Source organism: Lethenteron reissneri, chromosome 27 (assembly GCF_015708825.2).
Source record: "Lethenteron reissneri isolate LAM-NWPU_2019-01 chromosome 27, ASM1570882v1, whole genome shotgun sequence".
In the NCBI taxonomy this organism is placed as follows: Eukaryota; Metazoa; Chordata; class Hyperoartia; order Petromyzontiformes; family Petromyzontidae; genus Lethenteron; species Lethenteron reissneri.
In genome coordinates, this window is record NC_083805.1 from 17384495 (window position 1) to 17402525 (window position 18031).

At 47.9% G+C, this 18031-nt stretch overlaps 1 protein-coding gene across 1 annotated transcript; it reads left to right on the forward strand.

Annotated features, from left to right (window-relative positions):
* Window positions 1-328: 328 nt before the first annotated feature.
* Window positions 329-938, forward strand: LOC133348232 (uncharacterized). Its single transcript, XM_061560950.1, has one exon. The coding sequence runs from the start codon at window positions 357-359 to the stop codon at window positions 930-932; it is 576 nt and encodes a 191-aa protein (XP_061416934.1). The 5' UTR covers window positions 329-356; the 3' UTR covers window positions 933-938.
* Window positions 939-18031: the final 17093 nt, after the last annotated feature.

The window sequence follows — 18031 nt, forward strand, 5'->3', positions numbered from 1 at the left end:
CGTGTCCCCGTGGTGAGCGCCGGGAAGGGCCGTCACGTGGCAGTGGCGCCTACGAACGAACCTCCAGCTCACCAGGGGCCATGTCACCGCCGTCTCTCGCCTCCACCGCCTCCACCGCCGCCGATATAAACGCGGCAGTGACGAGTCAGACGGCGGCAGTCATCGCAAGGGACGATTGGGACATCCCCGACGCGAGCTCGGCACGAGATCCGTCTTCGTCGTGGTCATCCTGCACGTGGTGCCGAGGGGCTGCTGCTGCTGCTGGGAGCGCGTCGCGTGCAGGTGCCCGCGTGAGCTCGCCCGGGGGGAGTTGTCGGCACGACGACCCGAGGCGCAGCCCGAGCCGAGCGGTGACAATGGGTCTCCTTGCGTCGCGAGTGGCGTCGCTGCTGGGCGGAATGTTCACTCAGCAAGCGCGCGTGCTGCTGCTGGGTTTGGACGCGGCCGGGAAAACCAGCATCCTGTACAAGCTCAAGCTCGACGAATCCGTGGTGACCATCCCGACCATCGGCTTCAACGTGGAGACCGTGCAGCCCATCAGGAACGTCACCTTCACCGTGTGGGACGTGGGCGGCCAGCAGAAGATCCGCGCTCTCTGGAGGCACTACTTCCAGAACACGGACGGGCTCCTCTTCGTGCTGGACAGCGCGGACCGGGAGCGCTTCCCGGAGGCTCCCGCGGAGCTGGACGCCATCCTGGACAGCCCCGAGATGACGCGGGTGCCCTTCGTGCTCCTCGCCAACAAGCAGGACCTCCCGCGGGCAGCGGCCACAGCGGAGGTGGCGGAGGCGGTGAAGGCGGTGAAGACGCGGCACGGGCGCGAGTGGCTGGTGCAGGGCTGCTGCGCCCGCACCGGAGAGGGCCTCCTGGAGGGCGTGGGGCAGCTCTCCCGCTTCATCAGCAACTCCAGAGCCTCCTCGGGGACAAAGTGAGCTCGGCTCGGCAGCAGCAGCGGCAGCAGCGGCGGCGGTGTCACTCCAAGGCGGCGTCTCTCGTGCACGTGGGGGGGGGGGGGGGGCTTCGAGTTGTGTCCACTGGTCACGAATTCACTCGAGTGAACGCCGTCATTCAAACAAACAGCTCGCTGTGTGTGCCTCTGCATGTGTGGATGTCTCTTGGTGCGCTGTTGCTCTGGTTGTCCCTCGGGGCTGCCCAGAAGTATATCTTTCCCTGTGTGTCTTCTCTGTGTATGTACCTCGTGTCTGTTCACGAGTCCCTGTCCTCTGTTTTCACGTTGGCATGTTCAGCCCAGATGATGAACACGAGAGATTTAGCAGTCTTTTGAAATACGTGGTCAACCAGGTGAGTGTCTAACTGTGTTGTTGGCCGACTGGTTTGCATCACGTGATGGTTCCAAGGTCTGTTGAGTTTCTCGTCTCCCATCTTCTTGTTGCATTTGCTTATGTGTAGTTTGCCGTTCTCTGTGTGCCATGTACGTGGTGTCCCCCTGTGTGTTCCCTCGCTATATGTTTCACCCCATTTCCACCTGATGATGAGCGCTTGTGTTGCGTTCAAAACGTCGTGATTCATTTAAATTTTTTTAATTTACATTTTATTTTATTTCTACATACGTGTCTTTACCGGAAAAAAACCAATGCGTGAAACAGCTTGTTGTGAAAGACTCAATGCAGAGATCGCTGGGTTTGGTCTTCCACGAAGCTGCTCACGGTCCACCCTCAACCGCATCAACTGCACAAACCACGGCAGTAGATGCGGACACCCTGATGCACAAATGTTAAATTAGAAACTCTCCAGGAGCCTGCGACTGTGGCCATCCAGAACAGACCGTGCAACGTGTAACGACGCAATGCCCGGTCCACAAACACGACGGAGACGTCGCAGCGATACACTCACTACCACTGCTTCTTCTCACGCGGTGATCTGGGCTTGCCCACCTGGATTTGACTTCAGTCGTCTGCTGTGCACCTGCATCAGCAGCCACACGAACGAAGCAGCAGCAGAAGAGAACGCGGTCGCGTCCACGTGCACGCGCCCCGCGACTGCGCGTGCCTCTCGCTGCGAGGGAACATCCGCATCGTCTTCAACTGCGGACTGGAGTTTCACATTCGACGGCGGCTGTCGCTCTGTGATTCCACACTGGGGGGCAAACGCCTCCCCCGAGTTGATTCCGTTCCGCGCTTTCCTTGCAGCCGTCGCGTCGCGGCCTCCGGATGCTTTGGGTTCATCTCGTCATCTCGACGGGTCATCTTTGACCGCTCGTGGTTTAGATATAAATATGTGAATGGCATCTGTAAATTAAAAGGGGCGCAATCTGTGCAAGTTCTTTTCATTGAAGGCACTTTAATGGCTCGTCTCATTTTCAGAAATTCTTTTATAGACCAAACAACATTGTATAATCTTAATTTTAAGTTTTCGTGACTGCAGGAATCCATACTCTTTGGTTCTTTCGGTAAAGTCACGTAGGTAGAAATAAAATACAATTTTAAATTAAATAAATTTGTATTTCTACCTACGTGACTTTACCGAAAGAACCAAACATTGTATAACATCTGTAGATAATTGTAGCATTTGTCGTTCCCGTCTTTCATACAAATGAGATTGTTTGACCATAATGGTTAAATTCATCAACGTAATATTGATTTAAAGCTTTCGTGACTGCAGGGATTCATCTTCTTGGTTCTTTCGGTAAAGTCACGTAGAAGGGAAGTAATAAAATAATCAAAATAAAACATAATAAAATTATTCTCACGACGTTTCGGCCACAACGCAAGCAGCCGTCCTCAGGTGAAAACCAGGTCCGTCGAGGCGACAGAGTCTGAATGAAACAGCACACGAGCTTGGAGCATATATATAAGCTGGGCGCCTTGACAAAGGAATTTGCATATCAAGAGGAATTTAGCATATTTATGGGAAATGCAGGAATGTGATTAGTACTACATATGCATGTGCATTATGCAGGATTAACAGCATCAAAGGGAGCTGCAGTTGCTGCTGCAGCTCTTCCTCTTGATATGCAAATTCCTTTGTCAAGGCGCCCAGCTTATATATATGCTCCAAGCTCGTGTGCTGTTTCATTCAGACTGTCGCCTCGACGGACCTGGTTTTCACCTGAGGACGGCTGCTTGCGTTGTGGCCGAAACGTCGTGAGAATAATTTTATTATGTTTAATTTTTATTATTTTATTACTTCCCTTCTACGTGACTTTACCGAAAGAACCAAGAAGATTCATCAACGTACTCAATTTTGGTACCGTTTGTGTTCACATGTTCTCGTAAACTGTCGTCAATTTGTTCCTAGCTTTGCACTGCTCGATAAAATCTTTGATAAAATGTAAAATCTACTTTTGTTATATGAAAACCAGGACAATGTAATCAGCGCAATGTAAATGTGTAAATTGTTTAGGGTTGATATTCTCTCTGAATTCGTTACCACGATGGTGATGCGGCGTTACCTTCACTGCTCGTGTTATTCAGTCACAGATTATTTACATTCCTCGTTGTTTAAGACTCGCTAACTACGGATGGTGTATACAGGACATATCATCGAATGCCTTGTGGTATAAATCTATGACAGCTTGATCAATGTATTTGCCGTACGCATTGTAATTAGTTATTTGATTGAAGGTGGCCTGATGTTGATGATTTCATGAATTGTTTGTTTAGTCGGTTTGTTGTCTAATATATCAGATTTTCATTGAATAATGTTGATAAATATGTTGTAGATGCACGAACCGAGGCTGATAGTCGAATGATTATATTCTTAAGATCCAATCGCCACGTTTGTGCAATAAAATAGTTTGGGATCAGACAGTGTCGTTACCGTTAGATGTTCTCGGATTGTGCGACCTAATTTACATCTTGCTTCAAGCAGTTCTTCTTGACTCGAGTTTAATATTGTTGCCCGAGTTTTCATCTTCGGACGATTGCACGATTTAACGTGCCTATTAACGATGTAAAAGTATCCCTAGACGCAGCTGATGATACAACTACTGGCTCCACAGAAGCAAATGAAACGTGTTACTGCATTTTAAAGCCTTAACATTCACCACTTATCATTTAATTTTTCATTTCTTTGGTATAGCCCTGTGAGCCATGCGGCTCTTAAGTCGGGTGCAACCGCAACAAACAAAATATGAACAGAGAAAAGAAACATCCTCGATAAACCAGCAAATCTTCCAAAAAAAACGTATTACAACCCTGTGGGCACAAATCACAGTGTGATGCAAGTCAAACAACAAACAACCATAAGACAATTTAGATTAACCATATGTTTTCTAATCACCAAAATAAAGCTATAAAAACAATGTAACAGTAACCATAGGAACTGTGATTCTTAATTTAACAATAAACGATATACATAACATGTACGACCGAACTTGTAGCCATAGCTGCAGCATGACACTCCTTGTGTATGATGTGTGAGTCAGCATATGATGAGTTAGTGTATGATGTGTGAGTGAGTCAGTGAGAGTGTGAGTGAGTGTATGATGAGTGAGTCAACGTATGATGAGTGAGTGTATGATGAGTGAATTGTGTATGATGAGTGAATGGGTCAGTGGTTGTGTGAGTGAGTGTAAGATGTATGACTGAGTCAGTGTATGTTGAGTGACTGAGTCAGTGTAAGATGAGTGAGTGAGTCAGTGAGAGTGTGAGTGAGTGTATAATGAGTGAGTCAACGTATGATGAGTGAGTGTATGATGAGTGAATTGTGTATGATCAGTGAATGGGTCAGTGGTTGTGTGAGTGTAAGATGTATGACTGAGTCAGTGTATGTTGTGTGAGTGAGTCAGTGTAAGATGAGTGAGTATCACAGCCTCCTTCCCGCCATCACGGCCTCCTCTCCTCGGCTCCGTCGGCTCCCTCGGCTCCATCAGCACCTCCAGCCTGCGACTGCCGAAGATATGGGGATGACGAACCAGGAGCCGTCCTGCAAACCTCAAGGATCAGAGCCATCATTTTTATGGCGTCATCGTGTCGTGAGCTCCGTCAAGCGTCTTGAGTGAAGGCGCTGTCCATTTCATTCGTTCATCGCGCAGGGCTCGGGGAAAGGACCTCTTGCGACTCGCAGCGTTCCCATGAACTGCTTCTTGCCGCCCGAACACCGCTGTTCATTAGATGCTTAGAAACGTGATGTCTTTGTATTATTACACGCTTTTATTTAACTCACTCTGTCTGTTGTTGTTGTCGTATCCTAAAATCTTGTAACTGAATTTTAACCCACTTCCCAATGTGGTATCGACTGCAAAACTTGGTATATTTATGTCATACTGATGACAATACTATATTCTATCATAAAAAAGATAAAAAATATATATTTGTAAACATAATTTTTTATATGTTATGTTTCGGCTTGGGTCTCATTGTCCACGCTCAACTGATGTTGGCTGTAAATCAGCACGGCCCCTGACGTGATGGCAAGCTTCGGGGCCACGTCCTGGAGTCGTGGAGTTCTGCCATTACGAATACGGTACATTTCATTAAAGCGTGTTTTTAAAAAAGTACTTTTAAATATTACTTATTACCTCAACGGTTAGAAATGGGTGGAGCAGTGGGCGTAGTGGTTAGCGCACTGTTGTCTGAACCTGGCCACATGAGTTGGATTCCTGGGCACGACTAACATGACCAGCGTGGTGAAGTATGATCACAACCTTTAATGACTGATAGGGAATGTGGTGGTCTTCAGCCGGCAGTCCCGCGGGACGAAACTTTTTTACTTTTCTAACTTATTACATAACATGTATTTGATTAAGTTATGTTTATTCATTTCAATGGCCAGTAATAAGAGGCACACGTTATTACCAAGTGTGAATCATTATCCAATTTAGCTCATAGCTGCTCACCAATGATATTCTAAAGTTGACAATGTTTATTAAAAAAGTCTGAAGTGTTCAAAAATAATATCAGTCTATTAACACTTCAGACTGTTTGATAAAACAGTCTACTTGTTTTTTTCTTCATTCACCACTTGAATTTAAAACGGGGACACGCAGTGTGGTGTCAGGGAGTGAGCTCACTTCCCAGGTCACTCGAGCGAACGAGGGGCCGTCCATAAATGACGTCACGCGATTTTGGACGATTTTGACCCCCACCCCCCCTCGTCACGCGGCGTCACGAAAAGTCAGACCCCCCCCCCCTTTAAATATGACGTCACAAAGCTCTGCCCCCCCCCCCAAAATAAAACACGCTTCAAATCGCTTTAAAGTTTAGAGAGTTACGTGTTTAGAGGTTGTTGGATGTTGAATGGTTTAGATGGTTAGTAGTTGAGGTTATAAGGGTATGTGTTTAGGGGTTTAGAGGTATCGGGGTTTCAAGGGTTAGTGATTTACAGTGTTAGGTGTTTAGTGGCTTGAGAGTTGAGGGTTTAACACCGAGACTTTCACAACTAATATTGTCCATAATAAAGTTTTTTTTTGGGTTAGTCTCCAACACTAAATGGCACTTTTTGTTGATGTGACAAATTTTACTAATTGGCTGTTTCGGGTGGTGGTTGGTTTAACGACACGTTTATATTTACATAATCTAACAAAAAAAAACCTTTATGGGTTTAGAGGGTTCCGGGTGTAGTGGATTATGTGTTTAGAGGGTTAGCATTTTAGGGGCATAGGTGTTTTAAGGGTTAGGCGTCTAGAGGGTTCGTTCTTTAGAGGGTAGAGGTTTAAATGTGTTGGGATTAGGTTAGAAGATGAATCCCTGCAGTCACGAAAGCTTTAAATCGAAAATTAGGTTACAGATTTAGGGTTTTAGAATGTTAGGGTTTTGAGGGTTAGGGTTTTAGAGGTTGAGGATTTAGGAGGTTATGAGTTCAGAGGGTTAGGGGTCTAGAGGGTTAGTTCTTTAGAGGGTTGTGGTTTAGATTGGTTGGTATTTAGAATGTTAGGGATTTAGGGTTTTAGAAGGTTAGGGTTTCAAGGTTTAGAGGGTTAGGGATTCAGAGGGTTTGGTTTTTTAATGGCTTAGACGGTTAGGGTTAAAAGAATAAGGGGTTAGAGAGTGAGGGTTTTGGTGGGTTAGGGTTTTAAGGGTAAAGGGGTTGAGGGTTAGGGGTATAGGAATTTAGAGGGTTAGGGGTTGAGATGGTTAGAGTTTTGGGGGTTTAGAGGTTAAGCTTTTAGAGGGCGAGGGGGTTTAAAGATTAGGGTTGTAACAGTAAAGGGGTTGAGAGGGTTAGCGGTTTAGATGGTTATGGATTTAGATAGTTAGGGGTTTAGAAGTTTAGAGGGTTTTAATTGTTCGATGTTTAGTGGTTAAGGTCTCTGTGCGAGTCCAACATGTTTGTATGAGTCTATGGTAAGATAAAAAGAGTTCAGTTTAATTTGTATATTTCGAAACAATTTGTTTACCTTTCCTGTGATGTTTTTGTATTGTATTTTTGTTGTTATTTTCTGACCCACCCGATTGGACGTCTGTGAAAACAGATCGTTATAGCTTATCAGATTCCTCCAGTATAAATAAATATTCAAATTCAAATTCTATTGACCTCTGTGCGAATCTATGGATTTCTGTGTGAGTTTTTGGGCCTTTGAGAATATGGATCTCTGTGTGAGGCTCTGGGTCTCTGTGCATGTCTATCGGTCTCTGTATGGGGTCGCTGTGTGAGTCTGAGTGTCTGTAGGAATGTATGGGTCTCTGTTGGAGTCTATGGGTTTCTGGGTATGGTTGTTTGTGCGAGTCTTACATGCACAAATTTAACTTAAAATGGCCATTGAGGGTTGCGGAATCCAAGTTGAATATTAAGTTCCCTGCAGTGCAAGCCAGCTCTCTAGTCGTGTCATCAAACAGCCCCTTTAATTCTTTATAATAATAAAATAGACTTAGTCCAGGAAATCCACACTGAGTCACAGTCGGGTCCTGAATTGTTTTTTTACATTTCGACGAATGAATGATGAGTTCTTACACAAGTGGGGGAAACCGGAGCACCTGGAGAAAACCCGGGGGGCAGCACTTTAAACCGTACAGGCAAAGATGGCGATTATCCCACTTTCTGTACTGCCTTCTCCTGGCCAGCCAGCCAGGAGGAGGCACCTCGATGCCCACGGAAAGGGGGTTTCACAACATTCACTGTGTGATCCACTCACCCTTGCTGCCTTCCACTGCTGGATTACAGGCTTGCAACACCACCGCCTGGCGAATAATAGTAATAATTAAAAGTTTTATAGCGCGCACAAGAACGACTCAGAGGCATGAGGAACCACAGCCGTGCAGGAAGGAAGCCACGTGGTGAGCCAGTACCAACAATTGTCCAAGCTCTGCGGTCCTCTATGGAGGCATTATGCGCTAATTAATGACGAGTGTTTATACCAGTGGGGGAAACCGGAGTACCCGGAGAAAACCCATGCGTGCGAGGGTGAAACACTCTATCCCTGTACAGGTGAAGATGGCGATTAGTCCACTTGCTCTACTGCCTTCTCCTGGCGAGTCAGGTTATGGCACCTCGACGCCCACGGGAAGGTGATTTGCCAACATCATTGTGCGGTGATTCACCAACCCTCGCTACCTTCCACAGTGCTGGATTAGAGACGTGCACTACCAACACCAGGCGAATGATAACAATAATAATAACTTTCTACTTCTAACTTGATAACAATAGGCGAAAAATAACAACAGGCAAATGAAACGACAGGCGAATGAGAACAGTAATTATTATTTCCACTTAGAACTTGATAACAATAATTATTTCTACTTTTAACGAAATAACAATTATTTCTTCTTATAACGTGATTACAACAATAATAACTATTTCTACTTTTAACTTGACAACAGGCGAATGATAACCGGCAAATGATAAAAACAGGCAGCACATCTACGCCTCTACATAAGGAACGAAACAGGTGAATGTCTCCACAAATCTGGCTGTCGCCTGATGAAGCTAGTTGTAATTACTGGCGAAACGTCGTACTCAGATTGTAAATGTTGAGGCTTGACTCTCCAACACACCGTGTGCTGTACTAGTTACAAATTGGCATGTTCTGACAATCCTTACTAGTTGGCTGTGTCGGGTGGTGGTGGGTTTAAACGACACATTTAAATATTTACGCGATCTAACCCAAAAAAGAAACCTCTATTATGGATGATATTGGTCGCGAAAGTCTACGTGTTAAACAAACCCGAAGGAATCAGAGAAAAATCGACGTGACCACGAGAGAAGATGCAAACTCCAAATATAGACATCAGGGTTGGGGTCAAACCTACGAATTCCAATATACCAGTTTAACACGTCGGCTTTCGCGAGGGGGTTTGCATCTCGCTCTGTGGTGCCTCATTATCTGACTCACCCAACCACTAAACTACTAAAGCCACCCACACACTCACTCACCCACTCACTATGCCACCCACTCACCTTGCCACCCACACTCACTCACCCTCTCACAAACCCACTCACCCTGCCACCCACTCAACCGCTAACTCACTCGCTCAAGCACACACTCAGCCACTCAAGAGCTTACCTGTGCACCCACCTACACACCCACTCATTAACTCAACGACCCACCCACCAACCCACTCACTCACTCACTCTAGACTCCACTCACCCACCCACTCACCTATTCACTCCCCCACTCACACACCCACCCACTCTCTAACTCACACACTCACCCACCAACCCAACCACACACTCAATCAATCACCCACCAACCACTCACCCACCCAATAAACGAAAACTGAACTATTTCTCATTGTACCAGCTAAGGCCCACAGAGCTATATAGATCTTTTTCAAAGCGACCTTGTTACAAATTACAGGTAAACAAAGTGGCTTATCACATATACAAATCCTCTGAATGCAAATTTATTCTCAATGCAAAAACCCAGAGGACCCGGAGAAAAATCCACGTGACCACAGGGAGAAGATGCAAACTCGAAATATGCAGGCGGCAGGGTCGGGATCAATTCCATGACCTCCTGTATACTATGCAAGGTAGTTAACATCTCACCACCATGGTGCCCCATTCTCTGACTCACTCACCCACCCACTCGCACACTAACTTCCCCACTCAACCTCCTACACTAACTTACTCACCCACCTACCAGCCACTCACCCAAACACCCACCCATTCACCTACTGACTCGCACCACTTACTCAAATACCCATACACTCACACAATGACCCAGCCACTGACTCGAACACCCACCAACTTACCCACCAACCCCCATTCAACCACCCAACCACCAACCCACCCATTCACTCACTCACCCACTCGCCCACGAAACAAAAACTAAACTGTTTTTATTTTACCAGGTAAGGCCCACAGGGCTATATAGATCTTTTTCAAAAGCGACCTTGTTACAAATGACAGGTTAACTAAGTGGCTTATCACTTACACATGTGTGGTGGTCAAGGTTGACACCAAGGTTGACACAGGTCACACAGGTCACACAAGCTAGGGGAGAGGTACGTACCGGTCTGGACCGGCCCGGATTGACAGGGACGAGAGGTGGTTGGAACGGCTCTGAGGGGAGGGGGCTGGCGAGAGCCAGGGCCCGAGACATCCCCGTCCCTCAGAGAGAGGGGATATATAAGACGGCTCCCGGAGAGCGGAGGGGTCGATCGGAGGAGAAGCTGAAGGAGGAGAGCCGGAGATCCTGGACCCCCAAGCCTCAAGGATGCCGCCCCGCTGGAACTGAGTGGGCTGAGTAGCTGTAGGCTAGGGAAGAGAGTAGTGAGTAGCTGTAGGCTAGGGAAGAGAGTAGCTGAGTAGCTGTAGGCTAGGGAAGAGAGTAGCTAGCTGAGTAGCTGTAGGCTAGGGAAGAGAGTAGCTGAGTAGCTGTAGGCTAGGGAAGAGAGTAGCTGAGTAGCTGTAGGCTGGGAAGAGAGTAGCTGAGTAGTGTAGGCTAGGGAAGAGAGTAGCTGAGTAGCTGTAGGTAGGGAAGAGAGTAGCTGAGTAGCTGTAGGCTAGGGAAGAGAGTAGCTGAGTAGCTGTAGGCTAGGGAAGAGAGTAGCTGAGTAGCTGTAGGTAGGGAAGAGAGTAGCTGAGTAGCTGTAGGCTAGGGAAGAGAGTAGCTGAGAGCTGTAGGCTAGGGAGAGCGTAGCTGAGTAGCTGTAGGCTAGGACGAGAGTAGCTGAGTAGCTGTAGGCTAGGGAAAGAGAGTAGCTAGTAGCTGTAGGCTAGGGAAGAGAGTAGCTGAGTAGCTGTAGGCTAGGGAAGAGAGTAGCTGAGTAGCTGTAGGCTATGGAAGAGAGTAGCTGAGGTATGCTGGTAGAGAGTGCTGAGGGGGCAGGAAGCAGAGTAGCTGATAGCTGTATAGGCTAGGGAAGAGAGTAGCCTGAGTAGCTGTAGGCTAGGGAAGAGAGTAGCTGAGTAGCGTGAGGCTAGGGAAGAGGAGGTAGCTGAGTAGCTGTAGGCTAGGGAAAGAGAGTAGCTGAGTAGCTGTATAGGCTAGGGAAGAGAGTAGCGAGTAGCTGTAGGCTAGGGAAGAGAGTAGCTGAGTAGCTGTAGGCTAGGGACGAGAGTAGCTGAGTAGCTGTAGGCTAGGGAAGAGAGTAGCTGAGTAGCTGTAGGCTAGGAAGAGAGTAGCTGAGTAGCTGTAGGCTAGGGAAGAGAGTAGCTGAGTAGCTGTAGGCTAGGGAAGAGAGTAGCTGAGTAGCTGTAGGCTAGGGAAGGAGAGTAGCTGAGTAGCTGTAGGCTAGGGAAGAGAGTAGCTGAGTAGCTGTAGGCTAGGGAAGAGAGTAACGAGTAGCTGGAGGCTAGGGAAGAGAGTAGCTGAGTAGCTGTAGGCTAGGGAAGAGAGTAGCTGAGTAGCTGTAGGCTAGGGAAGAGAGTAGCTGAGTAGCTGTAGGCTAGGGAAGAGAGTAGCTGAGTAGCTGTAGGCTAGGGAAGAGAGTAGCTGAGTAGCTGTAGGCTAGGGAAGAGAGTAGCTGAGTAGCTGTAGGCTAGGGAAGAGAGTAGCTGAGTAGCTGTAGGCTAGGGAGAGAGTAGCTGAGTAGCTGTAGGTAGGCTAGGGAAGAGAGTAGCTGAGTAGCTGTAGGCTAGGGAAGAGAGTAGCTGAGTAGCTGTAGGCTAGGGAAGAGAGTAGCTGAGTAGCTGTAGGCTAGGGAAGAGAGTAGCTGAGTAGCTGTAGGCTAGGGAAGAGAGTAGCTGAGTAGCTGTAGGCTAGGGAAGAGAGTAGCACTGAGTAGCTGTAGGCTAGGGAAGAGAGTAGCTGAGTAGCTGTAGGCTAGGGAAGAGAGTAGCTGAGTAGCTGTAGGCTAGGGAAGAGAGTAGCGAGTAGCTGTAGGCTAGGGAAGAGAGTAACAGAGTAGCTGGAGGCTAGGAAGAGAGTAGCTGAGTAGCTGTAGGCTAGGGAGAGAGTAGCTGAGTAGCTGTAGGCTAGGGAAGAGAGTAGCTGAGTAGCTGTAGGCTAGGGAAGAGAGTAGCTGAGTAGGCTGTAGGCTAGGGAAGAGAGTAGCTGAGTAGCTGTAGGCTAGGGAAGAGAGTAGCTGAGTAGCTGTAGGCTAGGGAAGAGAGTAGCTGAGTAGCTGTAGGCTAGGGAAGAGAGTAACAGAGTAGCTGGAGGCTAGGGAAGGAGAGAAATGAGAATATAGCCGGAGGCTTGTACCTCCCTAGGTTGTGTGTGTGGGACTGTTTTCCCCAGTGAGTCCTGAGGACTAGTGTTATCGGAATAAAAGCGTGTGGCCTCTACGAAGTGTCGGTCTCATTCAAGAATACTACACATGCATTGCAGCCAAATCCTCTGAATGCAAGTTTATTCTCAATGCAGAGGGAAAACTCCGTGGACCTGGAACAAAAATCCACACGACCACGAGGAGAACAAGCACAATCAAATATACTTGCGACAGGGTCGGGATCGAATCGACAACCTCCTGTATATTAGGTGAGGAAGTTACCATCTCACCACCGTGGCACCCCATTCTCCGACTCACTCACTCACTCAAACACCCACCCATTCACCTATTCACGCACACCACTTACTCAAATACCCACCCTCTCACTCAATAACCCATCCACTCACTCATGAACCCACTGAAGCACTCACCCATACAAAAACCCACTCACCCACTCACTCACCGACTCACTCACCCATGAAATCGCACACCCATCTTCTCAACCACTCAGCCAGCCACCCACTCAATCTCGTACCCACTAACTCTCTCACTTCCTCACCAACCTACCAACCTACCAACCCACCAGGGACGTGCGGTCAGGGGAGGCAGAGCCTCACCTGTCATACTCCAATGACAATAGTTTTTAGGAAAATAAAAAAAAAAAGAGAATAATAAAATAAAAATTAAGATTTTTCCACTGATCTGTGTTATAAATGTCATTTCTGTACGATTCCAATCATTTTTATAGTCAAAATTGCCAAATTGCGGAGCTCCACTGCAAATACAGGAAGAGACGAGAGGCGAGGCAGCGACGAGCTCAGCCTCCCCTGATTGCGCAACCCCTCAGTAACTGGATGGAGCGCGGGCAATAAGCGCGTGCCTGCTACTATCTCAGTATGTCACCAATGTAATGTTTGTAGACCCCTTCATTTCATGTCCTCGCCTTCCATACTCCAGGTAACTTATTTCACGTATGTGTATTAAGATATTTAGGCTCGCTGGTCTCGTCATGAAACTGCAATGAAAAGCACCAGGGGAGGCAGCCATCACATTTGCATCACTGAGGAGGATGCGTCTAACACGCCCCCCTCCGTGAGGCCACGTCCCCCTGAGTGTGTGAATCTGGCTCTGACACAAGCCAGTGTCACCCCAGCCATTGACCTCACCACACATCACTGCAAACCACCCACCCATCTCCTCACTCAACCACCCACCCAGTCGATCATCCACCCACTAACACTCACCCACCCAACAACTCACTAACCCACCCAGCTCTCACTCACCGAGCCAGTCAATCTCTAACCCACCAACTCACTTTTAAACTGACTCTCTCAACTACAACTCACCCAGTCACTAACCCACTCACTCAATTTATAACCCACCCCACTACCCACATAACCTGCTACCCACACACTCACTCATCCACAAATCCACTCACCCCCTCACTCATCCATCCACTCACATACTCACCCAGCCACTCACCTACTCACCCAGTCACATACACATCCATTCACCATGCCACCCACTCAATTTCTAACCCACTCACTCGCCCAACCACTCCCTCAGCAACTCACCCACTAACCACGTAATTATTCACCCACCCACCCACCACTCAACCACCCAATAATTCAACCACCAAAACATTCAACCACCCACTAACTCAACCACCCACTACCACCCACTAAACTCAACCACCGAGCAACTCACACTCACCCACTCACCCACTCACCCACCCACCCACGCACTCACCCGCCACTCACCAACACACTAAACTAAATCTAAATTGTGGTTATTTTACCAGGTAAGGCCCACAGAGCTAAACATCTTTTCAGAAATTACCTGGTTAAAAATTATAGGTCAACGAAGTGGCTTATGACATGTATTGCAGCCAAATCCTATAAATGCTTGTTGATTTTAAATGTGGAGGGAAATATACAGGTGTCAGGGTCGGGATCAAACCCACAACCTTCTGCATACCAGGCGAAGTATTTAACATCTCGCCACCGTGGCGCCCCCACTGTCTGACTCTCCCACCCACTAACCCCACACACTCACCCACTCACTCAATCACCCACTCACTCACTCAACTACTGAGCCATTCATACACTGACCCACTCACTAAGCCACCCACTCAATCACTAACCACACTCATGCACCCAGCCACTCACTCACTCAGCGAATCACCTACGACGCATCAAACCCATCCACTCACTCCATCCACCCACGCACCCACTCACGCACGCACCCACTCATCCACACAATAAACGAATATTTAATTGGTTTTCATTTTACTGGGTAAGGCCCTGAGCTATAGATCTTTGTCGGAAGCCACCTCAGCACAAATGACAGTTCAATTAAGTGGCTTTTCACGTAGAATGTTATTGCAACCAAATTATACAAATGCATGTTCAAATGTGGAGGGACAACCTGGAGAAAATTCACGCGGACCACAGGGGAAAACATAGAAACTCCAAATATACAAGCGGAAGGGCTGGGATAAAATCCACAACCTCCTGTATACTAGGCGAGGTGTTAACATCTCGGCACCATGGTGCCTCATTCTCCGACTCACCCACCCACTAACACACGAACTCATCTCCCATATTCACACACCCATCTACCCAAAAACTCAACCACCCACACATTCACGCAACAATCCACTCACCCACTCACTCACTTATTCACTCACCCCACTAAACCATGCACCTGTCCACTCACCTATTCATCCACCCACTCACACACCCATTAAGCAACCCACCCACTTACCCTGCCACCCACTCAATCTCTAACCCACTCACTCACCCAGCCACGCAATCTCGACCCACCAATTCAATACCTCTCACCAACTCACCAACCCACCTCTCACCCACTCCCCACACCCACTCACGCACTGACCCACCCACTCACTCACCTCAACCATTCACAAACCCACCACCCATTCATTCACCCAACCACCCACCACCCACTCAATCTCTAAACCCATTCACCCACCCACCCACTCAGCCACCACTAACTCACCCAATCAATCTCTAACCCACTCACCTACACCCCACCACACCCACACCCAGCCACTCACCCAACCACTCGTCTATTCACTCCCAAACAACACACCCACTCACGTCACCCATGGCTTACCCTATCACCCACAATCTCTAACACACTCACTCACCTACTTCCTCAATCACTGACCACACTCACAGACCCACCCAGTTAATCACACTCTATGTGTAGTCCTTATCTCTTCTGGTAATGTGAGATATTCTTCCTCCCAGCGGTATTTTACCAGGTAAGGCCCACTGAGCTATAAAGATTGTTTTCAGAAGCATCCTCGCCACAAATGATAGTTCAACAAAGTCACTGTAAACATTTATTGCACCCAATTCCTTATTACATGTTTCCAAATGTGGAGTGAAATATACAGGCGTCAGGGTCGGGATCGAACCCACAACATTCTGTATAGTAGGCGAGGTAGTTAACATCTTGCCACCGTGGCGCTCAATTCTTTGACTCACCCACTCAACTACTAAAGCCACCCACTAACCGACTCACAAACCCACTCACCCTGCCACGCACTCAATTTCTAACCCACTCACTAAACACTCATCCACGCACCCACCTACACATGCACTCACCAACTCAATCACCCAACAACCCACCCACCAACTCACCCACCCACTCACTGACCAACTCACGCACCAACCACCCACTCACACTGTGACCTACTCCATATCTAACCCAACAACTCACTCACATCAGCCCCTCACCTACTAACCTAACCACCCACCAACTCACTCACCCACACCACGCACTCAACCACCCACACCCAACTGTAAGCTAATTTTTTTTTTACAAGGCAAGGCCCACGGAGCTATATAAATCTTATTCAGAAGCAACGTGGCCACAAAAAACCCAGAGGTCTCGAGAGAAAAATCCATGAACCACGAGGAGAACATGCAAACTCAAAATATCAGGCATCAAGATCGAGACCGAATCCATAACCTCCTGTACAAAAGGTAAGATAGTTAACATCTCGCCACCATGGGGCTCCACTCTGACTCGCAGCCACCCACTCACCTACCCATTCAGCCACATACCATTCAGCCACATACCCACTCACCTACCATTCAGCCACCTACCCATTCAGCCACATACCCATTCAGCCACATACCCATTCAGCCACATACCCATTCAGCCACATACCCATTCAGCCACATACCCATTCAGCCACATACCCATTCAGCCCACATACCCATTCAGCCACATACCCATTCAGCCACCATTCAGCCCACATACCCATTCAGCCACATACCATTCAGCCACATACCCATTCAGCCACATACCCATTCAGCCACATACCATTCAGCCACATACCCATTCAGCCACATACCCTTCAGCCACATACCATTCAGCCACATACCCATTCAGTCACATACCCATTCAGCCACATACCCATTCAGCCACATACCCATTCAGCCACATACCCACTCAAGACCCACACACCTTGCTAACCACTTACCACGCACACCCTACACACCCACTCACTGACTCACTCACTCAACAATTCATTCACCCATCCACTCACCATTTCACTCCCCCAATCAACACCCACCCATCACCCACTCTATCTCTAACTCACACACTCACCAGTCCACCCACTCACCCAGCCATACCTACTCACCCACTCACCCTGCCACCTACTCGACCTGCAACAGACTACCGACCCAACGAGCCACCTACCCCCTAAACTAAACTACTTTTTATTTCACCAGGTAAGGCCCATTGAGCTAATAGATCCTTTTCAGAATAGACCGTGAACAAATTATAGATAAACGAAGTGGCTTATCACATAGACATTTATTGCAGCCAAATCCTCTAAATGCATGTGTGATTCTAAATGCAGAGGGGAAAACCCGAAGGACCTGCAGCAAAATCCACGCGACCATGTGTAGAACATGCAAACTCCAAATATACAGGCGACAGGGTCGGGATCGAATCCACAATCTCCTGTATACTAGGTGAGGCAGTGAACATCTCACCACCTTGGCGCCTCACTCTCTGACTCACCCATCCACTCACTCACACACTATCTTACCACTCAACCTCCCACATCAACTCACCCACCCACTCGCTGACCCCACTCAGTCAACAACTCACCCATCCACCCAACACTCACTCAGTAACCACTTTCTCACCCACCACTCACCCTATGACCACTCACCAAGCTACACACTCACCTACCACAACACACCATTCACTCACTTGCTCACCCACCCACTTATCACACCAACACTAACTGACCCACCACCCACAAACTCACGAAAAAAAACACACCCACTCAACCCATTGCTCACCCAACCCCTCACTCACCCACTTACTGAATCACCCACCCACGCACTCACCGACCCACACACTCACTTCACCCACCCAATACTCCCTCACCGAGCCACTCAATCTCTAACCCACCCACTCACCCAACCACCCACTCACCCAACCACCCACTCAATCTCTAAACCACACACCAACCCTGCTACTGA

Coding starts and splice junctions, on each gene's coding strand:
- LOC133348232 (XM_061560950.1), top strand. CDS start 357: ATGGGTCTCCTTGCGTCGCGAGTGGCGTCGCTGCTGGGCGGAATGTTC.